The 20,698-nt window shown below is 43.4% G+C and overlaps 1 protein-coding gene across 1 annotated transcript; it reads left to right on the top strand.

The window, feature by feature from the left end:
• The first annotated feature begins 813 nt into the window (after positions 1-813).
• Positions 814-6,980, top strand: LOC134371930 (leukocyte immunoglobulin-like receptor subfamily B member 5). Its single transcript, XM_063088843.1, has 13 exons — positions 814-847; positions 1,013-1,048; positions 1,235-1,519; positions 1,696-1,965; positions 2,200-2,496; positions 2,751-3,053; positions 3,378-3,428; positions 3,710-3,760; positions 4,405-4,521; positions 5,171-5,222; positions 5,305-5,342; positions 5,616-5,668; positions 6,594-6,980. Exons 1-13 carry the CDS (start codon positions 814-816, stop codon positions 6,978-6,980), a joined length of 1,974 nt encoding a protein of 657 aa, XP_062944913.1.
• Positions 6,981-20,698: the final 13,718 nt, after the last annotated feature.

Here is a 20,698-nt window from a genome sequence, read left to right as displayed (position 1 = left end):
AGCTCAAACCTAAGTAATTGCTAAACACAGATTAAGGTGCAGAGGGATGTCCAAGGAAACAAGGGGCACTGAGGAGGCAGAAATGACTCAGAGGTTTGTTCCGAGGGAGGCGGGGATGGACGCTGTTGCAATAAAAAGGGGAAGGTGGGCATATGTCCAAGAAGAAGACTGTTTGGTAGAAAATCCACACTCCAGCACCAGGAGAAGAGTCTTTTTTTTTTTTTTTTTCTTTATTTCCTTGCATCTCTCCTTTGTGTGCTTTGCCGCAATGCAGCTCAAAGTGAACTGCACAGTCAGATGTTGAGTGTGTCTCTGCTGACCTGAGTCTGCTGTGCAGCAGGAACCTGCATCTTCCCTGAAGCATCTCCAGGGCTGGAGAGACGACTGGCCATGATAAGGACAACACAACCATGTGACGATGGATGGGCTGAAGGAGAGAAGGTAGACCCATGGGGAGGCTCTGAGAGGGAAGGACCAGCCCCGATCACACTCACCTGGAATGGGGAAAGCACCAGCTCTGTTTGGAGCTACTGGCCTTCAATGAGTTGAGAACAGATCAGGCAAACAATGACCAGGGGAGACCCAATTTCCGTCTAAAATATCTGCAGAGAGTCTGATACCTGCCCCAGCCCCAGCCTTGGGGAAACGAGAACCAAGCTTCTGGAGAGAAGCACTTCCCCTTCCTGTGGGGCTACTGATTAGACAATCTTGCGATGGGCAAAACCCAGCCTCAGAGTGACAACATCCTGTGTGTCTTTCCTGCCAGACATTAAGATCTCATCAGCACAGCAAGGGCCCGTGGGAGGAGGCACCATGACCCCCATCCTCAAGGTCCTGCTCTGCCTTGGTGAGATTTGAAGAAGGGGAGAGGAGACCTTAGTCTGGGAGGGACCCCACCCCACAGCCAAGCCTTGGTCCCTTAGGAGATCCCAGGGGCCCAGGAGTCTCCCAGGGAGGTGAGGATCTGCTCAGGCTTCAGGGAGCAAATTTCTCACAGAAAACTCTCTTCTAGGCTTGGGTCTGGGCCTCAGGACTCCAGTGCAGGCAGGTGAGTCTGTCTCCAGGTTTTTCAGGTCCCACCTCCTCACTGGGTACAAGGGCCACCTGGGTCAGCTGGGGATGGAGAGCAGCAGTTCTGGACTAACTGATGGGAATGACTGGGAGGGTCCTGGGGCTGAGAGCTGGGATCTGAGGGGTGGGGGTGTCTAAGACCCAGCCTCTGATTTTCTCCTAGGGACCCTCCCCAAACCCATCATCTGGGCTGAGCCAGACTCTGTGATGACTTGGGGGAGGCCGGTGAACATCTGCTGTCAGGGGACCCTGGGGGCCCAGGAGTACCATCTGGATAAAGAGGGAAGACCAGCAATCTGGATCAGACAGAGCCCACTGGAGCCTGGGAACAAGGCCAAGTTCCCCATCCCGTCCGTGACAAAGCACTATGCAGGGCGATATCAATGTTACTATCGCAGCCCTGCTGGGTGGTCAGAGCACAGTAACCCCCTGGAGCTGGTGGTGACAGGTGAAAGGACACTCAGGGGTCCCAGCCTCAGGCTTTGCCCTCAATAAAGTGGTCCATTCTCAGGGGTGTCTCCATCTCACAGCCCAGCCCCAGGGGATAATGCGGCAGGTGTGATCCCCATTGAACACAGCTGCCTCCTTCTCTCCCAGGAGCCTACAGCAAACCCACCCTCTCAGCCTTGCCCAGCCCTGTTGCGACCTCAGGAGAGAACGTGACACTCCAGTGTTGCTCACGAGTAGGATTTGGTGGATTCGTTCTGGCTGAGGAAGAACACAAGCTCCATCAAACCCGGGTCTCACAGCGGCACAATGAGCAGGTCCAGGCCCTGTTCCCTGTGGGCCCTGTGACCCGCAGCCACAGATGGACATTCAGATGCTTCGGCTATTACATGCACATACCCCAGGTGTGGTCAGGCCCCAGCGATACCCTGGAGCTCCTGGTCTCAGGTGAGAAAGCCACAGCCTTCCCATAAGTAACTTTGGGGCTCCACGGGTTGTTGGGAGCCTCACTCTCAGGAGAGCGCCAGGTGAGAAGAAACCATAGGGGGAACACAGGAGTCCTAGGGACACAATCACAGAGCGAGGAAAACAGTGACACTGAAAATCCCAGCCAGGAAAAGAAAGAAGGGAGGAGTTTTGTAGGAACCAGTTCCTGCATCCACGGCTCGACTTTCCTTCCAGGAGTATCCAGAAAGCCCTCCCTCCTCACCCAGCAGGGCCCTGTCGTGGCCTATGGAGACAGCCTGACCCTCCAGTGTCGCTCTGAGGTTGGCTACAACAGATTCGCTTTGTCCAAGGAGGGGGGCTGTGACCTCCCCCAGGGCTCTGGCTGGCAGACCCAGGCTGGGCTCTCTCAGGCCGACTTCCCCCTGGGTCCTGTGAGCCACTCCCATGGGGGCAGGTACAGGTGCTACGGTGCACACAACCTGTCTTCTGAGTGGTCAGCTCCCAGTGACCCCCTGGACATCCTGATCGCAGGTGAGGAGCCCAGCGGGTTCAGTCAGGGACCCAGACTCTGTATAGGCCCTGCTGGGGGAGCCCCAGGTGGTGATGGCCAGGATGAGGGGAGGAGTCACAAGACAGGGAGAGAGACAGAGAGAGACAGGGGCTGGGGGGAGAGAGACTCAGAAAACATAGACAGACGGATGGAGGGTCCTCAGAGCAAGATCCTGGTGAGGTCTCAGCTCAGAACAGGTGTGGGGCAGCCCCTCACCCATCCTTCTTCTCTCTAGGATGGATCCCTGACAGACCCTCCCTCTCAGTGCTGCCGGGCCCCACGGTGACCTCAGGAGTGAACGTGACCCTGCTGTGTCAGTCAAAGAGCCAGATGGACACTTTCCTTCTCTTCAAGGAGGGGGCAGCTTATCCCCCCTTGCATCTTAGATCAAAGTACCATGCTCGGCAGTACAGGGCTGAATTCTCCATGAGTCCTGTGACCTCAGCCCACAGGGGGACCTACAGGTGCTATGGTTCAAAAAGCACCTCCCCCTACCTGTTGTCATACCCCAGTGACCCTCTGGAGTTTCCTGTTTCAGGTGAGAGGCTGGTGACCCTGTCCTTTCTGAGCTCAAAGGATCAGCTTAAGACCCTGTACCCAGGAGAGCTCTAGGCTGGGACGGGAGTGAGGGGACCTCCGAGGGAGGGTCAGCCAGAGGGGGACCTATTCCTCAGGGAGGAGAGGCCAACACGGGCTGTCCCAGGCCTGCCCACCCCTGTCCCCATCAACTTTGGTCCAGAAGGTGTCTGATGGGCAGAGGGAGGGTCGTGTGGAGACCACAGGGCAGAGGTAGGAGAGTTTGAGTGGAGGTGGGGACTTCCGCGGAAGCGCTAACTCAACCCCATTCTGTGCACATGCTCAGGGTCCACTGGTGGCCCGAGTCCCCCACCTACAGGGCCCTTCTCATCACCTGGTCACTGAAGTACGTTGGCACAGAGAGTACAGACCCCCCAGGGGCACTTCTAAGTCTCGAAGGATCTCATGCCCCCTCACATAATCCAGGACAAGCTTGTCTCCAGGGGGAAGAGACACAAGCAAGAACCACAGGCTCCCAGGGGTTCTGAGGCTGGGCTGGCTATGAGGTGGGAGGTCAAGACAGAGGGAGATGTTAGGGTCCCGGCCAGGGGAGGAGCAGCCAGGATGAAGTGGGGAGCACAGCAGCCCCAGACCCTCACCTCCCTATCACAATCTCAGGAGGCCCTGAGGAGCAGCCCACCACCCCCACCGAAGCTGGACCACTGAGTGGTAAGTGAGGGGCTGTGTTAGGAGCTGGTAGTGGGGTCCATGGGAGGCAAGGCTGAGTTATGTCATCAGTTCAGGCATCTTTGGATATGGTGACTTGGACAAGACCTTCTCCTATCTAGGCCTCAGTTTCTCCAAGTGTGAAAGGAAATGGAAAGAAAAAAGCCTCCCCAGATCCTAAAGTTCCTTATAGTTCTGACTTCTCACTGTGACCTCCTGGGAGAGGAGGCCTCCCAGGGAAGCCCCCCAGGACACAATCCTGCAGAGGACCTGTCCCATCTGAGCAGTGATGGTGTCATTGTGTGGGGGAGGGGAAGCAGGACCATGCTAGGGGCCATTCAGGTTTTTTTCCTTCAGCTAGGGGTGCTCAGCTCTAATGGAAAGAACAAAGGTTGGAAAGTCAGACTACCTGGGTTCAGTTCCTGGCTCTGCCACTTGCTGGCTGGGTGTCCTGTGGTAGGTGATATATTCTGAGCCTCAGTTTCCTCATTTGTAAAATGCATGGGGTAGGGGTGGCGATGCCATGTTGCATGATGATTACAAGGTTTGGAGATGATGAATGCAAAGACCCAGTATGTGCCAGGCACACAGTAGGTGCTCAATTAAATAGCATCATTGGTTCATTCATGATGTCACTTGTACCCAAGTTCTCAAAAAGTACCAGAACATTCTGATCGGGGTCTCAGTGGCCTTCATCCTGCTGCTCTGCATTCTCCTCTTCCTCCTCATCCAACACCAGCATCAGAGCAAACAGAAGAAGTTGGGTGAGTAAGAAATGGGATAGCCCAGGCCTCATGAGGTGGTGGGTTTCCCTGTGGGCGAGCCAAGTGTGAGCTCAAGGCACCAGCCAAATGAAACCAAACAGACAGGGAAAGTCAGCTTAGAAAAACTTCTCCAAAGAAGGAAGGAAAGAAAGATCATGGTGGTGCATTGGACTTGCAGAGGGAGAGAACATACCTAGTGACACGAAGTGGAGTGGGGAAAAGGGGGAAGGGAAAGTAGGTTGGGGATAATTGGGTGGGGGAGACAGGGTACAATCGCGATTTGTGGTAATGGGCATGCTGCCAATATGGATCTGGTCTTCACATCTAAGGCACGAGGGGGGACAATCAGCCTTGTATCTCATGAATATTCATAACCAATAAAATTAATTAATTTTTAAAAAAAGAAAAACATCTCCAGCATTTCAAATCAGAAAATCTAGAAAGAAGCACTTAATGTCAGCACACATGCACAAACTGAAGGTATTCTTTGAGTTTGTTCAATCTCATAAAACATTTGAAACATATGCACCTGTGTTTTAGAGTGTCCTTCTTTATTCTTGAGTTGCATGTGGAGGGTGGGTGGTTCTAACAGTTCCAGGCCTGAGACTCTCTGTCCGTCACCCAACCCAGAGACAGGTTGATTTCTAACCTCCTGCAGGGGCTTCAGCACCAGAGTCAAAGGACAGAGGCCTACAGAAGAGGTAACTTTTCCTGAAGATCCCAGATTGTCACCCTCAGCTGTGGCCCCCTCGCTGCCACCTCACACGCTGTGTCCTCCCCCAGCTCCAGCGCAGCTGCTGACATCCAGGAAGAAAATCCCTGTGAGAGGAAGAAGAGGAGCCGCTCGGGGTGGGAGATGAGGAGGAGGGGTGGGCGCCAAGGTTTCCGTAGGTAATGGGGGAGGGGGGCGGGCTGGGAAGGGTCTGGGGCTCAGGTGTAGGAAGGACTGAACCCCAACACTGTGTGAACTTGGGGATATCATCACCACTCCCTATATCTCAGTGGCCCCATTTGGGAACAGGGCAGGGCCCTGTAGGATGGAAAGATCCCACAGAATCCTGCCCAGAGATGAACCGCTTGTTCTGCCCCAGCAGATGCTTCCATAAAGGACACACAGCCTGAGGACGGCATGGAGCTGGACAGTCAGGTGAGACCCGTGCCCCTGTCCAGGGCAACAAAGGCCTTCCTGTTGCCAAATTTAATCCAACAGACACTTCTGTGACCTCCCACCACTCAGCTGTCAGCGTCCTCCCACAGCTGACCCTCCCTTCTCGAAGCACGCTGCCGCCTGCCTGCTGTGACCTCGCTCTCTCTTGGTTTTCCTGTGATCTCAGGGGCTCCTCCCACCTGGTCCCCTTTCTGGATCCTCACCCTCTGTTTGTCTGGTTGGTAGAGTGCTCCCCCAGGTCTCAGCAGGATGCAAGAATAAATGAACCATGCAAGCCCTCTGGGCCCCCTTCATCCATTCATCCAATGAATATTCACAGGGAGCTCACTCTTGAAAGGCTCCATGTAGGTGCTGCAGACACAGCAGTGACCAAAGCTGTCTCCACCCTGCCTGAGCTCACCTTGTGGGAGAGACAATATGCAAACAAATGCAGAGTGTCCAGGAGTGCAGTGCTGTTAAGTAAAATAAACCAAGGAAAGTGGGAGGATAGCGTGTGTGGGGGCAGAGTGGATCAGTCTGAATTATAAGGGGAGGACTCTCTGATAAGCTGTCATCTGAGAAGTGGCCTGAATGGGGAAGGCCATACAAACATATAATTGACGAGCACTTGCAGGCAGAGGAGACAGCAAGTATGAAGGTCCTGAGGCAGGAACATGTTTGTTCAGGAAGATGGGCTGTGTGTCTGCAGCCAGATGAGCAAAGGTCAGAGTGTTAGGATTAAAGGTCAGAACTAAAGGAAGGAAGTGCCAGACCTTCCAAGGCCTTAGGGAGTCCCTGAAAATTTCATCAGGAAAACAACATAATTTTATTTAAATTTTTAACGGATCACTCTGGCAACAGGGTGGAAATTTAACTAAGGGAGGTCAAGTGAAATCAAATAGATGCCCCCATTGTCTCTATTCAGCAGAGCCCACTTGATGAACACCCCCAGGAAGACATATACAGCAAGAAAAGCCACTCAAGACTCAGGCAGGAAGTGGCCACCCATCCTTTCCCCATAGCAGGGGAATTCTTGGACTCAAAGAACAGACAAGCGGAAGAGGATAGGCAGAGGGAGAGTCAGGGGGGTCCTTTCCTCTCCAGGCCCCCAGAATTCCCCCCAACCCCAGTCATGTACCTTCCATCTCACTCTCCCCCACTCCAGGCTGCTTCATCTCAAGATCCCCAGGATGTGACCTATGCCCAGCTGAACAGCTTGATCCTCAGACAGGAGAGAACTGAACTTCCTTCGCCCCAGGGCGGTGACCCTGCAGCTGAGTCCAGTGTGTACGCTGCTCTGGCCACTCACTAGCCCAGGAAGGACCCAGACTCCAACTCCAAGAGGGAGATCCAGGGACCCCGGAAGGCACAGGAGCTGCCCCAGTGACACTAACTAACGAACCCCAGCCAGCCTGCACACCTCACCTGGACCACCAGGAGATGCTGAGACCTTCTGCAAGTCACTTGATTCTGCAGTCAAAGACTGTCTCTACATTTTGGAAATAAAGCAACAGACTTCTCAATAATCAATGAGTAAAATGAGAAAACACAACAGAAGCAAGAGAATGTTTTAAATTGAATGATAATGTAAATATTATACATCAAACCTCTAAAATGGAAAATTAAGAACCATGAATGAATGTATTAGGAAAGAAAAAGCCTTAAAAAATCAATTATCATATCAAGAATTTAGAAAAATAGTAAGTTATTGCAAATGAAGATAGAAAGAAAGAAGTAATAATAAGAGTACTTGCTAATGAGGACAAAAAATAGATAAAAATTATTAAAGCCAAAACGTTCATTCTTGAAAACGTTAATGACATTTATAAATCCTAGCCACAATGAGCAAGAAAAAGAGAGAGCAGGCCCACATTTCCATATAGGAGTGAAATCGTGGGCAGCACGACAGATCCTACACAATTTAAAAGGGTATTGATGACGCCAAGATCAAGGGCTCAGATCCACATACCAGCCAGCTGCCTGCCCCCCGCCTCCAAAAAAAGATAATAACTGAACATTATGACCAATTTTATGCTAATATGTTAGAAAATGTGAATAAAATGGACAAAATCATCAAATATGCGATTTACTTAACAGACATAAAGAATAAATAGGAAATCTAAATCATCTTATATGTATTAAGTACATTCGCTCTGTAATAAAATTTTCACAAAATAAACGCCAGCTCATAAGTCTTTGTTGGTGACTTCTTCTGGACACTTATGCACTTATGAAACACACACACCAAACTTACACAAACTTTCTTTCAGAACAGAAAGACAAGAAATACACACTGACACATTTTATCAAGACAGGAAAAAAATTAGTACCAAACCTATCAAGGAAACTACAAAATAGGAAAGTCACAGGGAGATGCTCACATGAACCTAGATGTACATCTCCAAAAAATATTTACAAATAAGACTTAGTAATACATAAGAAGGGCAATACATCATGATTATGATGGGATTTATTTGGAGGGGGGATGACAGGGATAACTTAAAGTTCAAAAATCAATCAAGAGTTCTGGTCAAGATGGCGAAATAGACAGTCCTCAGTGTCACTCTCTCCCACAAATCAACCAGTTTACAACTATAAAAATATAACAACGGCCAAGCCAGGGCCACTGGAGCTTGGGGGAAGAGGAGGAGAGACCTACAGAGTGCATGAAATGGGAGAACCACGATGAGAGAAAGAAAAAAACCACTCGGAACGTTTTGTGCTGCGGCCACTTTAAGGCTGGAGCTGCTGAGGGCACAGAGCGGGAGCTGCAGAAGCCACAGCTGTGCCCTTCGGCTGAAGCTGCTTGGAGGCGGCAGGGGAGAACAGGGCCTTGGTGGCCTCCAGGACAGCAAGACCAGTAATAGGGTTCCCATGGACCCACGCAGGAGCAAGGAGCCAGAACAGCTGAAAAAGGGGAGCCATTCAGAGGCTGGTGAATAATTGCAAGGGACCAGCGTGGGGCTCATTCCATGGGAAGTGTTTGGAGCAGGGTCGGTGAGGGAGACGGGCCCACCAGGAGAACACAGGGACACAGCAAGGACAGCTGATCCACCTCCCAATCAGCGCAGGAGCACTCAGAGGAGACTGGTCGGGAATGCAGAATTGCATGGGGTGCAGTTTGATGAAAAAACTCAGGCCCAGATCAGAGTTTCTACACAACCTAGGTGCACCAGGTCTCTGGAGAGCCAGAAGTATCTATAAGATCAACCATTAAACCCTGAGGGCACAAAAAGTCTTCCCTAGGGAAACAGCAACAAAGCAGCAACTTAAACAACCACACACCTCAAGTACTGGTTCCCACAGGAAGTTCCCCCATTTTAGAAGGAAGCAAAGGACAAAAAATTAGTTTAGGCCCAGGCATAGCACCAGCACCTTGGGACCCACTCAGGGGCCCAGGGCATTGAGCCAGGGACTGGACCCCCTGCCTGCAACCAGGCACACCACCAGCACCAAGGAGCATGCCAAAAACATCACCTCCATCTGGGTGGCCTACCACAGCCACCACAGTAACCACGGCTGCTGCAAAAGTGGCTAGACATCACAACCACCACACAGATGGTCCGCCAGCCACTGGAGTGCATTGACACAAGGAGGGTTCCCAGCAGAGACCAAAGGAAAGAAGAGAATGTCTCTCTCCACAAAGCCCATTCCAGAGTGACAGAAGAAGCATCTGCTCTATAATATTGGGGGACCTGAACACACCTTTCAGCATTGGACAGATCATCTAGGCAACAAATCGAGAGAATAAGAGAAGAAATCTAGGGTTATCAGTGGTGGGAGGGAGGGGGCATACGGGTAGGAAGAGTTTGGACAAGGGGCATAAAGAATAAGTACGATTTGTAACAATACACATACTAGTAATATTGATTTGATCAACATGTCAACATTGAATCTCAAAAATATGTATAATCAATTATGATTCAATAAAAAAATTAAAAAATTTAAAAAATAAAAATAAACTGCACGTGTGCATTAAAAAATCAATCAATATAATTCAATATTATGTATTCACAATACATATATTAAAAATTATCATCTCACTAGACGCAAACCTTTTGGTGAAATATACCAATAATTCGTAATGAAAGCCAAAACTTATCACAAATAAAAGAGAATTTCCTATAATTTATAAAGGCATATTTAAAAATCTACACGGGACATCATTTTTGAAGGTGAGAACTTGGAGTCTTTCCCCCTATTATTGGGAATGACCCAAGCATGTTTTCTATGATGACTTCTATTCAGCATGGTACTGGAGGTACCAATCAATTAAATGAAACAAGTGTTAAGCACTGAAATGGATAAGAATATATTACTCACAGATTACACAATTATGTGCATACAAAATCTAAAATAATATAAAGATGTATCACTGAAATTAAAAAGGAAAATTCCAATATCACTGGGAAACATTATCAATACATAAAAATCAATTACATTTCAGACTTCAGGTTCTGGACAAAGGTGAATAGATGAATGTGTCCCCATACTTGATTTAAGCCCAGTAAGAATAATTTTGGGCTTCTGACCTCCAGAACTGTAAGATAATAAATTTTTGTTATTTTAAGTCACTAAGTTTGTGTTAATTTGTTACAGCATCAATAGGAAACTAATGAAGCCACTTAAATTATCTTTTTTTATTATTGGTTATGAATATTCATGGGGTACAAAGCTGACGTCACCGTCTTTGCCCAAGATCATGGCCAGATCAATACTAGCAGCATGCCCATTGCCACAAATTGCAATTATTCCCCGTGTCCCCCACCCAATTAATCCCCGATCTCCCTCCCCCCTCACCCCTCTCCACTCTGCAACCCTAGGTATATACTCTCTCTCTCTGCAAGTCCAATGCTCCACTGTGGTTTAGTGTTTGTATAATGCATTTTTTATCCTGCTACCTTTTTAATGTGGTAAAATATACATGACATTAAATTTACCATTTTAACCATGATTAAGTGTACAGTTCAGTAAATTAAGTACATTCACCGTGTTGTGCGACCATCACCACTGTCCATTTTTCCAGAACATTTTCAATGTCTAAAGCAGAAACTCTGTGCCCATTAAAAAACTTCCTATATCCCCTTACCCCCAGCCTCTGGTAATCTCTTTGCTATATCCAGTCCCTAGAAATTTGCCTACTCTAGGTACCTTATATAAGGGGAGTCATACACTATTTGTCCTTTCGTGTCTAGCTATTTCACTTAGCATAATGTTTTCAACATTCATCCATGTTATTCACTCATATTTTTAACCCATGTACATCATTATATCTAAAGTGAATTTCTTGTAGGCTGCATGTAGAAGGGGTTTTGGTATATTTATACAATGGAATACTACACTGCCATTAAAAAAAAAAGAGTGAAATACTTCCATTCACAGCAACATGAATGAACTTAGAGAAAATTGTTAAGTGAAATAAGCCAGGCATAGAAAGCGAGCATGTCCTCATCTATATGTAGGAGCTAAATAAATAAATAAATAAGGATACAACAATCACAATAATACGTTGAACTTTAAAGAGAAGAAAATAGAACTGAGGTTACCAGAGGTCAGGAGCAGGGGGAGGAATTGATAAAGGACCATAAAAACTGATTACATTGTATAATGAAGAATATACTAATTATCCTGATTTGAACATCACATATTGCAAATAAGTATTGATATTCAATGCTGTACCCCACGGATCTGTACAATCAACTATGTTCCAATAAAAAATAAATCAATTTTAAAAATTACATTTTCGAAAAAAAGAAAGAAAACATATTTTGTAGAATACACTTTGGGAAATATTGCTCTGGTTTTGTAATTTTAAAATACATGGCTTTGCTTAATCTTCTCTGCAATATTTGGTTTGACTTCCCAGAAAAGTCTGGATTTATTAAATAGACAATTATTTAAGTTATTATTCAAATTAAAGAAGAACTTTTATTCCTTCAAATTAACAAGTTAACAATTACATTTTAAAGTAACTTAATTTATAAAATTATTTGTTTTCAGAAAAATATTTTCAGATATAAAAAGTAAATAAATGAAAACAAAAATATTTTTATTATTTGACTTTAATTTGCCTACCAGCTTTTTAACGATAACTTTTTGTAAGCATTTAAGTGGCCATTCTGGTATTATAATATACACACCTAAATTTACACAGTCAAGTTAAATATTTTACCTCTTCCATTGAAATATTGAAATCTTACAAACATGTAAGTCCCTTTATCCTCCTTCACCTCTTTATGTTGTAATTGTTAGTATTACATCTACATACATTCAAACCCCACCAGACAAAATTAGAATTTTTATTTCAAAAGCCATGCATTTATTAAAGAATTAAGAAGAGAAAAACATCCTATTTTATTTACCAAAATATTTTCCATTTTGGTTGATCTTCATTTATTTTTGAATTTTCACATTTCGCTCTGGAATTATTGCCATAGTATTCTTCCTGAAGAACTTCTTTAACATTTCTTTTACATCTGATCTGCTGGAAACAAATTTTCTTAGTGTTCCTTTCCTTAGGAATTCCCTTATTTTGATTTCATTTCTTAAGAATGTTTTGCTGAATATAGAATTCTAGGTTGACTCTGTCTCTCTCTCTTTTGGGGGGGAGGGGGCGCTGGCCAGTATGGGGATCTGAACCTCTTGACCTTGGTGTCCTTGTCTCCTAGAGTTTTGAAATTACTTTTCCACTGTCTCGTGATCCTCATGATATCTACTAAAAAGTCTTCAGTATTTTGAATTGTTGATCCTCTGTACGTAATGTGGCATTTTGTCTAGCTGCTTGAAATATATTTTTTATGGAGGTAAAACACAAACCAGTGGCATTTAGTACATTCACAACGTGGTGGAAGCATCACTTCTATCTTGTTCCAAAACATTTTCATCATACAAAGAAGGAAACCCAGTACACGTTAAGTAATCATTCTCCTCCTCCTTCCCACAACCCCTTGCAACAACTAACCTGCTTTCTGTCTCTACAGATTTGCCTTCTTTGGATACTTCTTATAAATAAAATAATGCATTGCATGACCTTTAGCTCCTGACTTCTTCCAAGTGGCTTGTTATCAAGATTCATTTATGTTGTACCATGTGTGAGTACCTCATTACTTTTTACGGCTGAATAATATTCTATTTCTCCATTCATCAGCAGATAGACATACTAGATTTTTCCATTTTTGGCTACTATGAACTGCTATGAACATTAATGTATGTACCTTTTGAATACCTGTTGTCAGTTGTTTGGGGGGTATACCTGGGAGATAAATTGCTGGAAAGGATGGTAATTTTATGTTTAACGTATTGAGAAACCAACAAACTGTTTTCTGCCATGGCTGAACCATTTTATATTCCCATTAGACACATATGAGGGTTCCAGTTTTTCCACATCCTCACTAACATTGTTTTCTTAGGGCTTTTTTTTTTTTTTTCAATAGCCACCCTAAAGGGTGTAAAGTGGTATATCATTGCAATTTTGATTTGCATTTCCCCAATGAATAGTAATGGTGTGTATCTTTCCATGTGCTTGTTGGCCATTTTTATATCTTCTCTGGAAAAATGTCTATTCAGGTCCTTTGCCATTTTTTAATTGATTTGTATTTTTGTTGTTGAACTGTGAGAATTTCGTACATAATCCATATACTAGGCCATTATCAGAAACAGATGTGCAAATATTTTCTTCTATTCTGTAGGCTGTCTTTTCACTATTTTCATAGCGTTAAATGTTTAACGGATGCATAAAATGTTTGATTTTGATGAAGTCCAATTAATATATTTTTTCTTATGCTGTTCATGTCTTTATTGTCATATTTAAGAAGCCACTGCCAAACTTAAGGTCATGAAGATTTACCCTTAAGTTTTCTTTTTCAAGTTGTAGAGTTGTAGCCCTTACATTTAACCCTTTGATCCATTTTGATTTAACTTTTCTATGTAATGGGAGGTAAGGGTCCGACTACTTTCTTTTGCATGAGGACATCTAGTTGTCCCAGCACCATTTATTTATTTTTCCCTGATTGAATGGTCTGGGTACCCTTGTAGAAAATCAATTGACTATAGATGTATGAGTTTACTTCTGAACTCTCAAATCTATTTCATACGTTTATATGTCTGTCTTCATGCCAGCACCACAGTGCTTTGATTACTGTCGATTCACAATAAGTTTTGAACTCTGGAAGTGTAAGTGTTTGACCTTTGTTCTTTTTCAAGATTGTTTTGGCTAGTCGGGGTTCCTTGCAATTCCATGTGAATTTTAGAATCACCTGTTCCGTACTGCGAAAAGGGCTATTAGGATTTTGGTAGGGATTACATAGGATACGTAGATGCTTTGAGTAGTATTGCCATCTTCACAATATTGTCATCCAATTCATGAGCACAGGCGGCATTTCCATTTACTAAGGTCTTTTTAAATTCTTTCAGCAATGCTTTGTAGCTTTTCACTGTCCAGGTTTGTAACTCTCTTAGTTAAAATAATGAATAAGTATTTTATTCTTTTTCTGATCTCATAAATGCAACTGTTTTTTAATTTCGTTTTCGAATTGTTCTTTGCCAGCATATACAAATACAACTGATTTTTGTGGGTTGAACTGTATCCTGCAACTTTGCTAAATTAATTTATTAATTATTTGTGTTTTTGCGAATTCTTTAGGATTTCTACATATATGATCATGTCATGAGAGAATAGAGATAGTTTTAGTTTTTCCTTTCCATCTTGAATGCCTTTTATTTCTTTTTCTAGCCTAATTGCTCTGGCTAAAATTTCCAGTCCAAGACTGAGTAGAAGTGGTCCAAGTAGCACCCTTGTCTTGTTCTTGATCTCAGGGAAGTTTTCAGTCTTTCGCCATTGAGAATGTTAGCTATGAGTTTTTCACGAGCGCCCTTTATCATGCTGAGAAAGTTTCCATCTGTTTCTAGTTTGTTGAGCATTTTTATCATCAAAGGGTGTTGGATTTTGTCCCATATTTTGTCTGCATCAATTGAGATGATTATGTGCTTTCTTTCTTCATTCTCTTAATGTGATCTATTATATTGATTTATGTATGTTGAAACAACCTTGCTGCATTCCCGGGATAAATCCGCTTTGCTGTGGTGTATACCTATAAATTTGCTGCTGGATTTGCTTAGCTAGAATTTCTTGAGAAATTTTGCATCTATGTGCATAAGGGCTGTTGGTCTAATGTTTTCTTTTTTGTAATGTTTTTACCCTGCTTTAGTATCAGGATAATGTTTACATCATGAAATGAGATTGGAAGCGGTCCCTGCTCTTCTGTCTTTCAGAACAGTTTGAGAATTAGCATTAAGTTTTTAAATGTTTGGTGGAATTCTCTTTGTTGCAAGGTTTTTAATTAACTCAGTCTTTTTACTTACTATAAATCTGTTCAAATATTTTACTTATTCTTATGTCAGTTGTGTAGTTTGTTTCTAGGAATTTATTTATTTTATTTAGATTATATGATTTGTTGATGTACAATTATTCATAGCATTCTCTTATAATCCTTTTTATTTCTGTAAGGTCTATAGTAATGTCTTCACTTTCATTTGTAATTTTAGTAATTTTAGTCTCAGCCCTTTTCTTAGTCTAGCTAAAGGTTTGTTAACTTGATGTTTTCAAAGAACCAACTTGTGCGTTAGTTGATTCTCTCTACTATTTTTCTATTTTCCATTTCATTCATCTCCACTCTAATCATTGTTTCCTTCTTTCCCCTACCTTTGGGTCTAGCTTTGCTCTTCTTTTCCTAGTTCCTCACAGTGTAAAGTCAGGTTATTGATTCGGGATCTTTCTTCTTTTTTAACGTTAGCATTTACAGCTACAAATTCCCCTCTGAGCACTGCTGGCACTGCATTCAATCAGTTTTATTTTGTTGTGCTGTCATTTTCATTTCTCTCAGACTATTTTCTAATTCACTTGTAATATGTTCTTTGACCCACTTGTTGTTTAGAAGTGTCTTGTTTTATTTCTACATATATGTGAGTTTTCCAGCTCTCCTGTTATTGATTTCTAGTTTCATTCCATCGTGGTAGGAAAACACAGTTTGTATGATTTAAATCTTTTTTACTATATAGAGATTTGTTTTGTGAACTAACAAATGGTCTATCCTGGAGGATATTCCATGTGCAATTGAGAACATGTATTCTTATGTTGTTAGATGAAGTGTTCTCCCACCCAACATACAGATAGATAGATGATAGACTGAATCTATCTACGTCTCTCTATATGGATGTCTATGTCTGTGTGTTGGATCTAGTTGGATTATTCTGTTGTTCAAGTCCTCTGTTTCCTCATTGATCTACTGCCTAGATGCTCTATCAATGTTTGAGAGTGGGGTATTGATACCTTCAACTAGTATTGTAGAATTTTCCATTTCTCCCTTCATTTCTGTCAGTTTTTGCCTCATATACTTTGGATCTCTATTTTTAGGTGTATATGCCTATAATTTTTTTATTTTTTAAAGGACTGACCCTTTGTATCAATGTATCCTTGTCTCTTCTAACAATTTTGGTCAAAAGTCTATTCTGTCTGATATTAGTACAGCACCCCAGTTCTTGTGGTTACTATTTGCATGGAATATATTTTCCTTACTTTCATTTTCATTCTAAATGTGCCTTAGAATCTAAAGTGAGTCTCTTTTAGACAATTTTAGTTGGATCATGTTTCTTTATCCACTCTGCCAATACCTGCCTTTTACTTGGAGTGTTAAATCCATTTACACATTTATTTAAAATAGTTACTGATAAGGAAAGACTTCCTTCTGCTGTTTTGTTTTCCATATGCCTCATACATTGTCCCTCAGTTCTCTTATTACAGCCTACTTTTTTCATTAAATGATTTTTTTTCTAGTGTACCATTTTAAATACATTCTTCTTTTTCTACATATTTTTAAAGATTTTTCCCTAGTGGTTAATCTGCTGTTTACAGTTAACATCTTAACTTTATAAATAGTAAAGTCTGAATTAATACTACCTAATTTGAAGATACACAAAAACTACTCCTTCACAGCTATTCCCCCCTTTATGTTGTTATTGTCACAAATTACGTCTTTATACACTATGCGCCCATTAACAATCCTGTATAAATACTTTGCTTTCTAATTGTTTATGCATTTGTCTTCTAAATCATATGTAAAAAAATAGGAAAAAAAGAAGTTGCAAAGCAAATATGCAATACCTTTTGCATTTTTCTATACCTATATAATATATATTATCTTATACGTATTATATATTTTTAATATATGCACTGACTTTTATATATACCTATGTAGTTACTTTTACCAAAGTTCTTTATTTCTTCATATGACTTTGAATACCATCTAGTGTCTTTTCCTTTCAGTTTGAAGAACTTCCTTTAGCATTTCTTGCATAACAGAACAGGTCTACTAGTGGCAAACTCCCTCAACATGTGTTTTTTTCTAGCAGCTTGCCAGTATGGGGATCTGCGACCGAGACCTTGGTGTTATAAGGCTGTGCTCTAACTGACCGAGCTAACTGGCCAGGCTTTGTTTATCTGGAAATGTCTTAACTTCATTTTTAAAGGACAGCTGTGTTGGATCCTCAATTAACAGATTTTTCCCTTTAGTACTTTAAATATGTCATCCTACTACCTTCAGATGAAACCATGTTAATCTTATTAAGGATCTGTTATACATGACAAGCCACTTCTCTTGCTGTTTTCAAAATTTTTTGTCTTTGGCTTTTAATAATTTGACAGTAGTGTCTCGGTGTGGGTCTCTTCGCATTTATCCTGCTTAGAGTTCATTGGGATGCTTAGATGTGTAGCTTTAAGTCTTTCATTAAATTTGGGGTGCATGTCTTTACTGATTGGCTCTGGATAGGGGCATTTCTTCAAGGCTCAGCCTGGCTGTTTAGAGCTCCACTTTAGCCTTCACTTCCTATATCCACAGGACCAGAAGGCTAGCTAAAAGTGAAAAGTTAGGGTGTTCTTTTTCGAAGCATGTGTCCTACCCTTGACATACACATGGTTTTCTCAATTCTCTGAAATATGCAGGAGTTTTTAAAAACCCTTCTTTCCCATCTCCTTTTCCATCTCTTCCTTCCCAAGATTCTTGGTCTGTCTACTGCTTGTCCCAAATGGTGTCTCTTGCCCCAGGCTACTGCATCTAGTAGTTATATCTTTACTTTTGGTTACAGACTCCCAAGAAGTCACTATAGCCCTGGGAATACTCTGACTCAGGCAAAACAAAATCAACTCTTTGCACCAGTTATTGAGGGAGCTGCCAGACAGGTCAAGGCTCACAACCACAACTCTTTGAGAATAAGGTCCATATTTCTCCTTCTGGCACTAGCAATCTGCTCTAGAAGTTTCAGCTGCTGTGCTCACAGCTGCTGGAGACCTGTGGTTTGGGGGACAGCAGGCAAGCCGTTTAAAGTGCCATGGTGCTCTCTTACCAAAAGCAGCAGCTTCTTTCTTCAACAGGTCTTACTCTCCTTTCCCAGTCTTCAAAAGTTGATTCTGACCATTTTTGCCAGCTCATTTGTTCCTTTTAGAAGGAACAGAGCGCTGTAGTTTCCCAATCTGCCATTTTCAGTGATATACCAACCCCTCCTCTGTTGGATCTCCTCTCTGGTTAGGTTAGACTAAAAGTTTCTACCTGCTTTACAAGGGATAAGTTCAGTTTTCAAAGACTATGGGATCCAATATCAGTTCAGTTTTCAAAGACTATGCAGTTATTTGTGTTGTTCTGTTTCTAGAAAACCTTCTATTATGGAATGGGTTTTTGCGTCTTTTCATTCAATTACTAAAATTCTCTCTATAAAATTTCCATGGCACCTACCATTTTTCTAAGCAACTCTCCTTGAATAATGGATGTCACTTCCTCTAACTGTCTGAGGATCTAAAGCATGCTTATTTTAAGTCTCTTTCCAATTTACTTTTACTTTACTTTTACTTACTACTGTGGAACAGATGCCAAAATCTGTCCAGACTGGAGTGGATATTTCTTACCCACACCTGGGGAAGGCAGCCGAGTTCTAGCCATGATCCCAAATAAATGAGTGGAGATATTCCAGTCTCTTATGCATCAACAGGCAACAGGTACATAACTTCCAGCTTCACACCAGGGGTCCAATATCACCCCCGTCTCTACACAGATGTAGCAAACCAGACCCTTTGAAAACACCAAGGCCCACTCGACATTGGCCTCTGCTTACTTCTATAGGCTACCTCTGCTTTTCTAGGACTTTTCCTTTCTCTCATTTGGTTTGACGGTGGCCACATATTTTACATTTATCCAGCATTTCTATGTGTTTAGAGTAGAGATAGGCTATAGAGTGTGACTTCAATCAGCTCCTTGATGTGATTCTGATACCACAATCATCTCATGCCTCCAGCACTGACATGTCTTCATCTGATCCATGAAACCACCCAAGAATGAGCCCCTGCATGTCTTAGCCACCACACAACCCTGACAGGAGAGGTCACAAGGGGGAAGTAAGACTCATCAAGGTGAAGTACCTGCTCAAGATTGACAGTCTCTGGGCCGGCCTGTGGCTCACTCGGTAGAGTGCGGTGCTGATAACACCAAGGCCACGGGTTCGGATCCTATATAGGGATGGCCGGTTTGCTCACTGGCTGAGCGTGGTGCTGACAACACCAAGCCAAGGGTTGAGAACCCCTTACCGGTCATCTTTAAAAAATAAAAATAAAAAAATAAAAAAAAAAGATTGACAGTCTCTGAATTGCCTCCAACCAGTGTTCTTATCTAGTGCCTGGAGAAAAAAATCGCAGTATGATATCAAGAGTTCTACCCTGGAAAGTAACTGGCACTGACAAGGCAGAGAAGACTCAGAGGTGTGGAAGGGGGTGATGACAAGAAAGAGGGTGCTGCTTGTAGAAACAAGGAAGCCAGTGAAGGCGACTGTTTGGGAGAAAGAAGACTCACATACCCAGACCAGGAGGAAGGTTTTGCTTCACTCTGTGAGGTGGTTCACGGCCTTTTAAAAGTCTCCCCATGCCTCCTTCTCCCTCCCTCATCCTCTCTGGGGTGACGCCATTAGCTCCTCCAGTTAATCAAGGCAGAGAGTCGAACAGCCCTCAGTTCCTCAGCCATTTCCTTCACATCCAGTGATTAAATCCAAACAGCACTTCTCATCCATGTCCCCTGTCCATCACCCTAGCCCAAGCTTGTGGAAGACTCAAGATGTCCCATCTGTGCCACCACATCAGCCTCCCTCCTTGTCCCGCATCCCAGGCTCCCATCCCTCCTCTCACTACCTCCAGAGGCCTCTTCTAACCACCCGATCTGGTTCTGACCCTCCACTGTCCCAAAGCTTTCCACAGGGCTCCATTTTCTAAAAATAAGATCTAAGTTCCTCTTTCTGACATCCGAGGCTATTGACGAAGCCTGAGATACACTCTCCGGCTACAGAAACTATGGCTCCCCCTCCTAACCCAACTCATCGGTTAATCCCCCACCACCCCCACCGCCAGACTCACACACAACCTGGGTTACTAAACACCTCTGTGCCTTCTCAGGGCTGCTCCCCGAGCCAGTCTGAACATAGCAGAGTCCCTTGCAAACCTCCTGGACTGTGACAAAGACAAAGAAGGCTTCTTGCCTCATTCCACTCAACTGTAAGTGTATTTATGTTGTAGGGTCATGAGAAATCCACATAAACCACCTAGAATACTGATGGGTAACATCATCTATGGACTAGACTAATATTGTTATGTTTTATTATAAGTACAGCCCTCCTATATTGCATTCTGTGTATAGTGCTGGTCTTCTAAAAACAGAAATCTGTTTCTACTTCTTTTTTCTTAGAATCTCCCCATTTCCTTAAAAATAAAGCCAATACACTTTCCCAGTGCACAAAACCCTGCCTGACGTGGACCCAGAATTCCCAGGGGTGTTCTCAGTTCTTAGAACAGCTAAATTTCTTTCTGGTCAAGGATTCCCTCCTCTCACCATACTTGCTATTCATATCTTGGTCTCTTCATTCCCCAGATGACCCCTCACTCCCATGACCCAGATACATGATGTTCACGTGTTATTGACTCTCACCGTCTCGTTTTGCTCCTTT

This window comes from Cynocephalus volans, chromosome 3 (genome assembly GCF_027409185.1).
Source record: "Cynocephalus volans isolate mCynVol1 chromosome 3, mCynVol1.pri, whole genome shotgun sequence".
NCBI lineage: Eukaryota > Metazoa > Chordata > Mammalia > Dermoptera > Cynocephalidae > Cynocephalus > Cynocephalus volans.
This window is presented reverse-complemented; position numbering and strand designations above follow the sequence as displayed.

Bases quoted from the DNA above. Each gene is read 5' to 3' on its own strand.
- LOC134371930 (XM_063088843.1), top strand. From the start codon at position 814: ATGACCCCCATCCTCAAGGTCCTGCTCTGCCTTG. The intron at 1,049-1,234 runs GTGAGTCTGTCT...ATTTTCTCCTAG, and splicing joins CAGGACTCCAGTGCAGGCAG to GGACCCTCCCCAAACCCATC. The intron at 4,522-5,170 runs GTGAGTAAGAAA...TTGATTTCTAAC, and splicing joins GAGCAAACAGAAGAAGTTGG to CTCCTGCAGGGGCTTCAGCA.